Source organism: Morus notabilis, unplaced genomic scaffold (genome assembly GCF_000414095.1).
Source record: "Morus notabilis unplaced genomic scaffold, ASM41409v2 Scaffold329, whole genome shotgun sequence".
In the NCBI taxonomy this organism is placed as follows: domain Eukaryota; kingdom Viridiplantae; phylum Streptophyta; class Magnoliopsida; order Rosales; family Moraceae; genus Morus; species Morus notabilis.
The window spans coordinates 914970-929299 of NW_010358084.1; the positions used below are offsets into that span (position 1 = coordinate 914970).

At 35.1% G+C, this 14330-nt stretch overlaps 1 protein-coding gene and 1 pseudogene across 1 annotated transcript; both read left to right on the forward strand.

Annotated features, from left to right (window-relative positions):
• The first annotated feature begins 9020 nt into the window (after positions 1-9020).
• Positions 9021-11502, forward strand: LOC21411662 (UDP-glycosyltransferase 91C1). Its single transcript, XM_024161449.1, has 2 exons — positions 9021-10513; positions 11313-11502. The coding sequence occupies exon 1, from the start codon at positions 9063-9065 to the stop codon at positions 10482-10484; it is 1422 nt and encodes a 473-aa protein (XP_024017217.1). The 5' UTR covers positions 9021-9062; the 3' UTR covers positions 10485-10513; positions 11313-11502.
• Positions 11503-13714: 2212 nt separating this feature from the next.
• LOC112090356 overlaps positions 13715-14330 on the forward strand; it is a 1256-nt pseudogene continuing 640 nt past the window's right edge.

Here is a 14330-nt window from a genome sequence, read left to right on the forward strand (position 1 = left end):
AAGCCGCTTCTTCACAATATTCATAGTAGAAAATACCCTCTCAACATTAGCAGTAGCAACAGGTAAAATCAGTGCTAAAGTTAACAACCGATAAACTAATGGATAAACCAAATTTTTTCTTGTCTCGACCATTTTTTGTGCAAGATCACTAATGCCTTTCAATTCTACGAACTCGTTACTTGAACGCATATCAATGATATAAGTTTCAAGTTGATTATCAAGTGTCATGATTCTACTGTAGAAAAATCATCTTCATAATACTCAGCAAGTTGAATCAACATTTTCTTGTCACAAGATAACAACACAAACAAAATGCCGTATCTTTTGTTATGCTATATTCCAACCAATTAGGATATTCTTCATACCAAAGAGGGTTGAATTTTCCTAATGCTTGCCCACATTTACTTAAAGGAAAATCATGACTTCGAGGCTGACAATGACCACTTTGCATATACCCTCTTCGAACTTGATCTCGAATAGTAGGATTATAATCCAAAATTGGAGTTCTTAACCCGGATCCGTTGGAAGATATATCAAGTTGATTTCCACACTACATGATTTAGTACTGTCATCATTTTTTCTTTCTGTAAATGGAAGCTCTAATTTTCTTTTGAAATATTTCTCCATTACTATTTCAAAAGAATATTTAAGAAACTACAAAAAAAGTAAAAAAAACAAAGATAAGCACTCAAAATGAAAATAAAAAACAACATAACAGAGTAAAAAAAATAAACATCAAAAGAATATAAAAACTAACCCACACACAAATTCAAGTTCTACTTAATCAAATAATTTATACCAAATATCAATAATTAATATCTTTAATTAATCATAGAAAATAGAAACAAAATTAATTTATTACAAAAAAATAACATTCTAGGTTATAATTTATAAAGTAGACAAACCATTACCACAAGCATGAATCTACAAAGCTTGTACTGTAAACGTAGTAAAGGAAAAAAGACGCATTATCTACAAAGCTTTTATGAGCTACAGACAAAACCTTAAATGTCCATGAATCTTTAAAAAAAATAAAAAAAGAGAGAGAAAACTTTTAAACTTTTCGATAAAAGAAGTGGGCACAAAGCACAAAATAAATAAAGGAAGAGAAGATAAACCTAACTAGCTAGTAGTGGGCGTGGTGGGCCAAGAGCAGTCCTCCAGTCCTCAAGCAGACATTGCTTGTTGGGAGAAGACGAGAAGAAGAGCAAAGTGGAGAGAGAAAAGACAAATAGGAGATTTTTAATTCAGCCTGTGTGGGAGCAAAATAAAAAAAAATACAAATAAAAATAGTATTTTTTTAAAAAAATTTATACATAACTTCCGTGGGGCACGTGCCTTCTCTTGCCTCCGCCGCTGGCTACACCTGAGCTGAAGGGGGCCAAAGGGACCGTGAGAATATGCAAGTTGAGAAAGTTGAGGAGGAGGGATCCACCTAACTATAGCCAAGAAAAAGGGAGGCTGCATGTTGGAATTGCTGAAATGTAAATTTAATAAAATGTTTTTGTTGTGTTCTGACAATCGGGTTTCACTTGTCCCACATGTAACAAAGTGCTTTAAATTTTTAGCTCTCTATAAGTTACTGTAACTTTGAGAAGGTCAATAAAATGCTCACAAAAGGGTGTTGCTAGCGAGTTGCACCCACTGTCCCACTCTAAAACTAAATTTCTGACACTAATTTAATTTCAGAAGAAGAGATCCTTTGTTCTACTACAATTTTGAGCTCTTGTAAACAAAAACAAAAAAAAAAGGAAAGATCAATAGGAATAACACAACGCGGACAATAAGTAAACAGGAAGAACACCTCATGATTGTAGGATCTGAAAACAATAATGTTGACGGTGAAATTTCATCAACAGAAATACACCGGATCACCGTCTGGTATCTCGTGGGGTTACCGGCTAGAAATTAGCTGTATATTTGAAATTATGCTATGAAGTGTTTGTTATATTTTTTAAAGCATGAGAATAATGCTTGAATGAGAGGACACCCGAAATTTATAATGGTTCGCTCTGTTAATGAAGAGCTACATCCACTAGTGTATTGTATTTCCTTTGGGCTCTTTTTGGATTACATAGAATCAGCTCTCTATTATCTGATTACATATGAAAAATAGCCAAAAATCCTCTCCTCGTTCATTCGGGGCCTTGCCCCTTTTATAGCCTAGAGATTACTTCATGGGTGGTTTTTCTTGGTAGGCTCATCCACTTGAGTGGCCTACTAGCCTATGAGCCCAGACCCATAGCATGTCACTGTTGGTAATCGAATCGAATTCGGATGCGGAAGCGTGGCGGGGATGCGGATCGTGTATAACAAAAATTTTTATAAAACTTTTGAGATACTCTATAGATTATATTAATTTATGCACGAATAAATTAATCACATTAATTTATATATTTCAAGAACTCAATCGGAAAAATACCTAGAGGCTGAGTCGGTTGATAACTTGAGTTCTTTGACCACGAACAATCCTTGCTCCAATCTTTGTGTTTAGAATACCAAAGTCTTCCACGTCAATTCCTTGATTCCACGTAGACGTGTGTGTGGGCACACGTGAGACAAAACAGGTTTCGGAAACACTCGAATTTCCACAAACACCAACGCATGCACGATGTGGAATTTTTTAGAGAAAAAATTTTCCTCTCTTTTTCCTATGAGAAAATTCGGCCACCACTAACTCTTAGGGCTGAAAATTGTTTTCAAAAATTGTCTACACAATTTTCTATCATTCTCATATTTAAAGAGTAGAAGTCAAACTTCAAAACAGAATCAAATCTCTATCTCCTATTTGAATTTGGAATAACAAAATCTCCTCTAATTATCCATAAGGTGGCCGGCCACCCCATTAGGGTTTTACCCTGTGTGTGGCGCCAATAACAGATAGGGAAGGAAGAGAAATCATCCTTTATCCTGTAGTCCAATTTTAATTCAAATTCAAATTCGAATTTAAGTCAAACTTAAATTAATTTGAATTCTAAATTGAACAACTTATCAAATAAGTTCAAAAGGATAAATTTAAATTATGTTCACAATTCAAATTCAAATTTAAATAATCACATTATTTAAATAATAATTAATTCTCAATTAATTATTTTTTGAGTATTTAATTTTAGAATTTCATAATTCTAAAATTCCCATTTTGCCCTTTGTGTCTGGTAGAATTACAAGGACGACGCGGGGACTAATGGACCTATAATCCCGAGCTCCAATAAAATTAATAATTAATTAAACACTTTAATTAATTAATTAATTCTATTAATTCCAATAGTTACTCCACTATAAACTTGGAATTGAACTCTCAAAATTATAGACATTAATTACTTCTAAACTACGAAGTGTCCATTTGATATAGTCATTACATATAGATCAATCCTACATAAATAATTCATAATTAAAGTCAGGTAGAATCCGTTAACCTCTCTAATTATATTTGCATCATTGAGTACCATTGAATCTCTAATGGATAGTGATTCATAAAACACATTCATGAACCAGAGCGCTCTTACTAATCCAAGTACCGAATCAACACTCAAGAGAATTATTTATCTACTTCTTTCTCAAGAAGGAATGGATTTCATCTCGTATAATAACATTCCCAGCTACATAAATAATCACGGAATTTTCATTTGATATTCATAAATATATGCACATAAAATGATGAATAAACTCTTTTATTAATTATATAATAAATATCCTATTACATCTCATGCTTCTAGGACACTATTCCCAACAGTCACCACTTTTTTCACTGTTCACTCATCCAATTTGTCCCCTATTGCGGCTATGCACATCCGCCTTTAATCATCCACCGTCCATTAAAGGGTGATTTATGAGCTTGTAATTAATGCATGCATTACTAATATTCTTTAAACCCAGACGTAACTCATTTGTCCACTCAGGGGCCTTTCTGGAGATGTGGACCCATGTTCATACGGTCAGCTTCCTATGAGGCATCTCCTCCTTGGAAGGGTCGGCCGTCTGGAGGCATCTCCTCTTTGGAAGGGTCGACTGTCTGGAGGCATCTCCTCTTTGGAAGGGTTGACCGTCTGGAGGCCACTCCTCCTTGAAAGGGTCGGCCGTCTAAATGCCTCTCCTACTTGGAAGGGTCGGCCTCATGGATGCCCCTTGGGGTTCTTGGCAGGTTTAAGAACCTTCTTTATGGAGGCCTCTCCTCCTTGGAGGGGTCGGCTTCGTGGATGCCTCTTGGAGCTCTTTGCATGTTTAAGAACCTTCTTCATTGAGGCCTCTCCTCCTTGGAGAGGTCGGCCTCGTGGATGCCCCTTGGGGCTCTTGGCAAGTTTAAGAACCTTCTTGGTCGGCCTCATGGATGCAGGTTTAAGAACCTTCTTCATGGAAGCCTCTCCTCCTTGGAGGGGTCGGCCTCGTGGATGCCCCTTGGGGCTCTTGGCAGGTTTAAGAACCTTTTTCATGGAGGCCTCTCCTCCTTGGAGGGGTCGGCCTTATGGATGCTCCTTGGGGCTTTTAGTAGGTTAAGAACCTTCTTCATGGAGGCCTATCCTCCTTGGAGGGGGCGGCCTCATGGATGCCCCTTGGGGCTCTTGGCAGGTTTAAGAACCTTCTTTATGGAGGCCTCTCCTCCTTGGAGGGGTCGGCCTCGTGGATGCCCCTTGGGGCTGTTGGCTAGATGCTCCTTGGGGCTCTTGGCAAGTTTAAGAACCTTCTTTATGGAGGTCTCTCCTCCTTGGAAGGGCCGGCCTCATGGATACCCTTTGGGGCTCCTGGCAGGTTTAAGAACCTTCCTTATGGAGGCCTCTCCTCCTTGGAAGGGTCGGCCTCGTGGATGCCCCTTGAGGCTCTTAGCTGGTTTAAAAGCCTTCTTCATGGAGGCATCTCCTCCTTGGAGGGGTCGGCCTCATGGATACAGGTTTAAGAACCTTCTTCATGGAGGCCTCTCCTCCTCGGAGGGAGCGGCCTCATGGATGCCCATTGGGACTCTTGGCAGGTTTAAGAGCCTTCTTTATGGAGGCCTCTCCTCCTTGGAATGGTCGGTTGTCTGGAGGCCTCTCTTCCTTGGAAAGGTCGGCCGTTTCTGACGTGGCAGCGCATATTTTCCCACACAACAAATAACATGTCTACAAACGACAATTTTCATGTATGCAAATGACAATGATAGAGAAGTCACAATGCATCACACAAATGAAAGGATAATAGCTAGGAAAACATACGAAAACAATTTCTTTTTTTTCTATTTTTTAAGGATAAATTAACTGCAGAACAACTTGAATATATGTAATCTAAAGAAGTCGATTGAAAAAAAAAACAAATAAAAAACCTAATCTAGAAGAAATGGCTCCATTAATGTGGAACACTTTAAGTGAAACAACTTTAATATAAAAATAAACACTAATGGAATCGGCCTTTAAATTAAGAGTACATCATAGGCACCATTATGGTGAAATATTAGGAAAAAAAAAATATTCGTATCACTCTTTTTTCATTCTCAATCTTCACTATTTGACACGTGAACTCTACTATCTAATTTTCTATTCAAATAATAATACATAATGTTAATAGAGTCCACTTTAAAAACAGAAAATATAAAGATTGATAAAAAAATAAAAAATAAAAGTGATGCCAGCAGAAAAATGGCATTGACTTGCAAGAACCATGGAATCTGCTCCATGGCCAATTCTTAAAAATTCTCTTAAGACTTTTGATTACATTAATCCAATCAGCAAATGACATTAAACAAAAAGAAATAGCACTCAGGTAGTGGAATGTTAAAAAGGCACGACTTACGTTCTATGTACTCATATGCTTTTGTAGTGATTTGTGCAAGCAATTTGGTGCTTCTTTTCACGTTACTTAATTAATTTGTTTGATTTACTCATAGGAATAGGGCAAATTATACTTTATGCCACTTTTTCCCCTACTAAATCTTAGGGCACGAATCAAGAATGCGTCATTGTGTTATTATGTCATCTTTCTGGTTTTTGTTACATTATTATTGGTTGATTCCCATATATAGGGAGAACATGGTTTTACTTTGTTGAAAAATTATAGAACCCCACTATTTGGAAGTTAAATTGCATTGTCTCAATCTATAATAAGAACAATCATTATTTATTAAAAATAAAAAAGAAAAAAAAAGGACCACAATCAAATTCTCTGAGTCACTGACTCACTGGATTCGCGTTGCATTATTGATTTAGAGTGGAGAATTCATTTTGGATAAATTAACTTAAGAATCTAACTACTTGTCTTTTAATTGGGCAACATTTATTATCATTATCATTAATAGTATTTATAATATAGGTAACTATCAATTAATAAATTACAATATTATAAGTCAATTATGTTTAAATTCTTAATCAAAATTAAAGTGCATAGAACATCCATATAACTAAACTAATACACCAAAAAAAAAAAAAAATCAGACAGATTATACAAATATCCATAGGTATAAATTTTCTTTCATTGGTCTATCAAGCACTACTTATAAGCATGGACAGGTACATTTATGTTATTGTTATTTGTTTATTTAATATACAACAAGAAGCATAAACCACTAATATTCCATACATAATATAATTTAGAATGCAAAAGCCCCCTACAACTTCTCTTCTATATAAATCCCACAACACCATCTTCCAACACAATCAAATCAAAGCCTCTCATTCTTTCTCATAAATAACGGATTCAAATTAGCTTCTTTTTTTTTTCTTTTTTTTTTTCAGCATTCAAAAACTTCTTAATATTGTTGCTCTCTTGCAAAATTATCAACGGCACATAAAAAGGTAAGTAATTAATTAATAGTAATTCATGTACATGTAGAGAGGTGACAGAAGAGAGTGAGCACCCATGGTCTTTTCTTGCATGCACCGTCGACCATGCTTGAAGCTATGTGTGCTCAATCTCTATCTGTCACCCCCTTTGAATTCTTCTTGATTTATTATTATTATTATTATTATTATTATTATTATTATTATTATTTGTTTCTTTTCTTTTTTCCTCATAAAGATAGTCATCAGTTTCTGTTTTACACCCCTTTTTTCTCTTATGATATGTATAGCTTTTTCTTTTTTTTTTTGAAACTAGAGTATTGGCCCTATGGTAGTGTCAAATTGTATCTGGTACTAAACGATGGAACTCGATGAAAAAAAATTAAAAAAAAAAAAACACTTTTTGTGGCTTTTGTCTTGTTGAAAGATCAAACTTTTTTTTATTGTGGGCTGCTCTAACAGACAATATGGTAAATATATTAGTAGTAATATATATGTTTGTGTGTGTCTATATATAAAGAAGAATTAAATAATGGTTATTTTTTATCGGTGGTTATCATTAGATATAGAAATTTAATGATTTGGTGTGGTAAGAATTTAACGTCATTAAATTTATTAAATTTTTTTAGTCAATTATTTAATTTATTACAACCACAGGATTAATGTCTTACAACTAAAACAATAATACTCATTGATGAGTAAATATTGGAGTAATCATTAAAACACACCCGTACAGATATATATATATACATATATAATAAGATTAAATTCTTATCACGTAATTGAATTTCTGTATTTGATGGAAATATATAACCACTAAAACTCATATAATATATATAAGTTTGGTTTAAATGATTACTCTAATATTTACCCATAAATGGGTGCTGTTATTTTCGTCGTAAAATATTGATTCGAATCCGACCATTGTAATAAATTAGATTGTTAACTAAAAAAATCTATCATAATTATTGAGATTAAATTTTTTTTATCACAACACGTCATTAAATTAATATATATATTTAGCGGGTAATCATGATGAAAACATAATTATTAAAAATTCATCTATAGAATTCTACGTTATGTTCTCTTCTCTTTTATTTTCCTTTTTCAGTGATTCATACTACTACACAAATTTTGGTACCTCCTACGAAGAACAGGAAAATAAATAGTCACCTGATTTGCATTTATGTTATTAGAGTGCTCTTATCAGTCCGATGGGTTTATTAACAACAACAAAACAAAACAAAACAAAAAACAAAACAAAACAAAAAAAAAAAAAATTCCGACGACACAAATTGATGGAGCCTACCGACAGTGTTGAGAAAGTAGTTATCTAACATCTATGGTTCTTCGTAATGGAGATGCCAATGAATAAGAGTTAGATACATTTAAAGAATTGGTTGTCTCATTAGTACTGGGATAGATTATGTACATAAACTAATGTACATCTTTGGTTTTTAGTTCCTGTGGGAAAAGAGATTGGATGAAAAAGAATATAATACATATAATACCAGCTTCAACAGGTATTGCTAATTGGCGACAATAATACAATTCGAACTGCACACAAAAGCAATTGCAACAATTTTGTAGGAATTTTCAATACACGTATCGTACGTCGAGCACTACTGCAACGTTAACTTTGATTAAAACAACAATGGATATTGATTCACTTCCTAGCTGGTTAATATTAATTACACAGTTCAAATCATGGCCATTTTAATTTTGACTGTCATAAACAGTCTTCAACCAATCAAACGCACGTTTTGTCGTGTTATTTAACTGATTCAGGCATTATAACATAAAATGTAGGTTCAAAAACATTTTAAAATTTTCAAACGGCATAATATAATATAATTAATTAGACATTATTTTCAACATCTAAATTGAATAAATGATTTTTCATATTGATCAAAATAGCATTTGCATTTTGCAGTATTCAGCAAAATAAAATAAAATAAAATTACAATTTTATATTCCAGAACTTTCCTTATAAATACGGATGAAAAAAAAAGAAATAACTGGCAGTGATTTTTCATAGTGATCAAAGTCCAATTGATTTCCGATTTCCTCACAAAAATAAAAAAATAAAAAAATAAAAAAGAAGTCCAGTTGATTGATTGTCCCATCCTGGACTAATAATTGAGGCAGAAATCTTACGTATTCTCAGCCATTGATCAATGAGGCAGATCACCAAACAAAGAGATTTTTTTTTTCTCTTTTGATATACATATACAGTTATACTATTCTCCATCTCTTTCTTTTAGTAAACATCTACCGTTATAGTTTTATCGATCTCTTGCTCTCTTCTTACAAACAACTATGGAGTCCAACAAGAACCAAAATGTTCTTCATATAGCAATGTTCCCATGGCTAGCCCATGGCCACATAATGCCATTTTTTGAGCTCTCCAAGTTCTTAGCTCAAAAGGGTCACAAAATTTCTTACATTTCAACCCCTAATAACCTCAACCGCCTCAAAAAACTCATTCCCCAAAACCTTTCCCATCTCATATCCTTGATCCCACTTCCTCTTCCTCACGTAGATGGATTGCCTCAAGGCACTGAGTCAACCTCCGAGTTACCGATCCACAAGGTCCCCTTCCTCAAAAAGGCCTACGACAAGCTCCAACTCGCCTTGACTCAGTTCCTCAAAGACTCAAACGACGTGAACTGGATTATCCACGACTTCGCATGTCATTGGCTATCCCGAGTCGTCGTGTCCACTCAACTCGGGATCAAGCTAGTTTTCTTTGCCATATACAACGCCACCACGATGTCGTTTTTAGGATCACCGTCGGAGTTGCTAAATCGCTCCCGTCAGCGACCAGAGGACTTCACCGTCGTTCCGAGGTGGATGGACTTTGCTTGTAACGACGTCGCTTTCAAGTTGTATGAGATAACGAGTCACTGGGACTGCATGGACTCGGAGGTCTCTGATTTTCAACGGTTGGCTGAGGTGGTCCAAGGTTGCGATATCGTTGTAACAAGGACGTGTTCCGAATTTGAGTCCGACTCACTGAGTCTACTCAGAAAGCTTTACCAAAAGGCAGTTCTTCCCATTGGACTGTTGCCACCACCTTGGAAAGGTGAAGAATCCCATGGAGACGAGAGATTGAGAGGCTTAAAGCAGTGGCTCGACAGTAAAGAAGAGAATTCGGTGGTTTACATCGCACTCGGTACCGAATTGAGTCTGAGTCAAGATTTGATTCACGAGTTAGGTCATGGGATAGAAAAATCCGGGTTGCCCTTTATCTGGGTGGTCAATGATCGGCCACTAGTTGAAGGAACTTTTGGTTCAAATTTAATTCCAACTGGGTTTGAAACTCGGGTCTCGGGTCGGGGCTTGGTATGGAGGGGTTGGGCTCCCCAACTCGAAATCTTGGGTCACCCGTCGGTGGGTGGGTTCTTGACGCATTGCGGTTGGAGTTCAGTTATTGAAGGGCTTGGATTTGGAAAGGCGTTGATTTTGTTTCCCGGGGGTAGCTCGGATCTCGGGTTGGTTGCGAGGCTGTTACACAGACGGGGAATCGGGTTAGAAATTCCTCGAGATGAGAAAACCGGGTCATTTACGAGTAACTCAGTGGCTGAGTCAATTCAACGAGTTATGGTTGACCCAGAAGGAGAGCTGCTCAGGGTAAAGGCACATGACATGAAGGATATTTTCGGCAACGTGGAACTTCAGAACAAGTACTTGACTGAGTTCACTGAATTCATTGTGAATTATAGTTCGAAAAGTAACTGATCCGCTTTTTAAACTCGCCCTACTATGTGGTAAGAGAGAACTTGTTGACGACTTTTTTTTCCCCCTTTTTCTCTCTGTGTGCGTGTGTGTAAAGAGCTTGTTGAGTACGTAGTCCTTACCCTATTTTATTTTATTTTATATGAAACCTCATTGAAAGCAAGCCACGATCAATGACAATATTTGTATTGTATGTGGCCAACAAATGACCGAAAATTATTGTTTTTTTATGGGAGAAAATTATTGTTTATATTGTGAAAGTGTGTGATATTTCACTCTTATTATTAATTTTCTTCCCCCTTATTTTTTGGAGTATTGAACAATAGAATTGCCCAAAATTTTGGAAGGAGCGGAATATGATCATTTTTCTCTTACTACTCGTCTTTGTTGCATAAAGTTTTTTTTTCCTTAAAAAAAGAGTTTTTTCCCCTCTTCTTCCAAAAAAATAAAAGAAAATAAAACCTCAAAAAATCGAATGGCTCTAAGGAAAGAGAGATGCGAAAGTTTATTTTTTCCCCCTAAGAAGCAGGAAAAGTTCTTTTTTTTACATAGAAATGTCTTAAGAAAAAAAAAATTAAAGGGTGGTCTACTGCCACTCTTCAGTCCACTCTTCTCACCCTTGCTAACTCATTAGTTTATAGGAGACGTTTGGTTCATGGATTAGAACAATGCGATTAGAATTATTTTTTATTTACGTGTATTTTTTATGAGAAAAAATACTGTAACGAATCACGAATCATGATTCGAATCAGGAAACGAATTTAGGTACTAAACATCCTCTATAAATATATTTAACTTATTACTTTTTACATTGCTTGATGATAAAACCAGGTCGTTTACGAATAACTCAGTTGCTGAGTGGATTACGCTAGTCATGGTTGACGTAGTTGGCCAAGCAAGGACTATGAGAGAGATTTTTTGCAACGTGGAACTTCAGAGAGAAGCACTTGGACGAGTTTGCTGAGTTCCTTTTGCAAGAAAGTTTGGGTGGAACTGAGTCACTTAAGTAATAGAGAGCTTGTGGACGTACGTGTTGTTGTAATTTGTTAGAATATATATATATATATATATGTGTGTGTGTGTGTGTGCTCTAATAACGACATGGACATCTATCGCTACTTCTGGGTTCTGAAACCTCATTAATCGGAACCTCAAGTATTTACATTATCTACTGTAGTTTCCCTGCTAGCAACATACGGAGAGTATTATGGTACATACCAATATTGTTGATGGCAACTTTAATTTCATTTTACATATCATTTTTTAAAGCCCAAACTCACTTATTTAATTATTAAAAGTTTATAATATTATTTGGTAAAAATTATAAAAAGTAATTTTTAAAGAATTTACAGCTAAAATTAAAAACAGTCTAAAAATAACTTTAATTTTTAAATTGTGTGAGAATTAATACAGTACAATTAATAATTATCAACAAAGTTATATTAAATAATTAATAATTAATTACTATTACGAAGTTATAGTAAGATTAATCTTCTATGTCAGTGAGCTTTGTAATCTTGAGTATTGGTGTGGTAATGATGTAATTCATAACCTCTGTGTTCTGAAACATGAGTAGAAGTTAAAATATGTTGTCACTTTAGCATGACAAATTACCTAATAAGCGCAATAATTGTCCATGGGTCCGAAAAGATGACCAAAATCATAGCGGCAGAGCAAATTGTGAATGATTTGAACTGACATGGGTGTGGCCCCTAGTAAGGGGTATTTATCAATATCTTGTCATGTACATGTATGCATGAGACAAAAAGATTTGTGAAAATTCTATCAAAAAAATGTATCTATGATTTTTGAAATATCCCATTTTGGCGATATACTATATATAATATTAATATCAAAATAATTACATTACCAAAAACATAAATTAAAAAATAAACACAGACAATTTTCACTTAGTTTGATAAAAACTTGCATTTATAGGATTACACTCAAATATTGAATCATCCACTAATTATCAAAATTACAGTTAGTAATAGACTTAAGCAATAAAAGACTCTCTCTTTTACTTGTCACTTAAATATTACAACAACTAAATGACTTAATTCAACGAGCACCACTCATCTTTAATTTTGCACGGTGAAATCCCTTTTATCATATAAAATAGAATTCAAGTAGTTTGGAAGACAAATGACCTGATTTAGCGAGCACCACTCATCTAAAATTCCTTCTATCATATAAAAATAATCCAAGTAGCTTGGAGGTACTAGCTTTGCATGAACTTCGTAAGTGGGAATGAAAGAGTAGAAGAGGGATTTCCAAGCCTTAGAACATTATCAATCAGAGATATCCCAAAACTAAGAAGTATTTGTCAATGGGCATTGTCTTTTCCTTGCTTGGAGACTGGCTGTGATTGATTGTCAAGGCAATAATGCCTCTAATTTGTTGTTGAGACACTACATGTAAAACTAACCTAACACACTTTAAGAGTCCAACTTGACTTAAAATGTTAACTTCTATGTTTTGAGTCATTTTACGCATATAAGCTATTTCACATCTTCATCCATTTTCTATGTAAAAGAACACCCACATATACTTTTCTCAACACAATTTGCCAACAATTTATGGTTCCATGCAATGGTGGGATGGATTGGAGTGGGATGAATCCACCATTGAGTATGCTTTAGTTCCTTACTTCATTGCAACTGCTTGGTGAAGAAATTACTAGTGTTTATATGAGTATATATATATATATATATATCAAATATGAATATAATTGTTTTTATTTTAATTATTTTAAGTTTTTTTATTGGTATGAAATTATATATTACTTCATGCAATCTCCACAATAAATTTGAGTTAAAAAGTAAATTTATATTAAAAAAATACTGTAGGAGAAAAAAAATTAATTTAAATTTTTGTAAGTGAAAATATTTTAATAAAAAAATTTGAATTGTGACTGGATTGGTAAATGAACGGTGTCGAAAAGTTTGAGTTTCTTGATAATTTTTTTACAATCAAAGTGCATTAATGGATAGAGTGTTTTACACTACTATTTTCTTTTTGAAACGTCATGCTTTATTAATGACAAAAGAAGGCATCGACGTCCCGCGAGCAGTCAAAAAACAAAAAAACAATAGAGGCTAAAGAGTGGGCAATCATATTCCAACTTTAAATGGGCATCAATGGAATCAAAAATTGTAAAGTTATTATTGAAAACTCTAGCTTCAATTATAATTACCTTCAGAATGGGCAAACATAAATTGAATCCCAACCTATAGACTTTAGTTTTTGTAAGGTGTTAGATCTAGATTGTCTCGCTTACATGGAGAAGAAAGATAATAGGCTTCACATAGCAATCTTCCCTTGGCTAGCTTATGGCCATGTTAAGACATTCTTTGAGCTCTCCAAGTTCCTAGCTCAAAAGGGTCATAAAATATCTTTCATTTCCACCCCAAAGAACCTCCAACGTCTCCCAAAACATCCTCACATAGACTTTGTTTCCTTTCCCTTACCTCACGTCGATGGCTTACCACAAGGCACTGAGTCAACCTCCGAGTTGCCGATTCACAAAGTCCCTTTCCTCAAAAAGGCCTACGACAAACTCGTTCCCTCTTTAACTCAGTTCCTCAAAGAATCAACCGACATCAAATGGATCGTCCATGACTTCCTCTGCCACTTGGTTCCACGAGCTGCGACTCAACTCGGCGTCAACTCGGTCTTCTTCACCATAAGCGCCGCCACTTCGCTGGCCTTTTTCGGGCCGCCCTCTGAGTTGCTCGGCGGTAGCCGCCAGCGACCGGAGAACTTCACCGTCGTCCCTGAATGGTTCGACTTCGAAAGCAACGTCGCTTATAAGTTGTTCGAGATCAAGGGTCATTGGGAATGCATGGA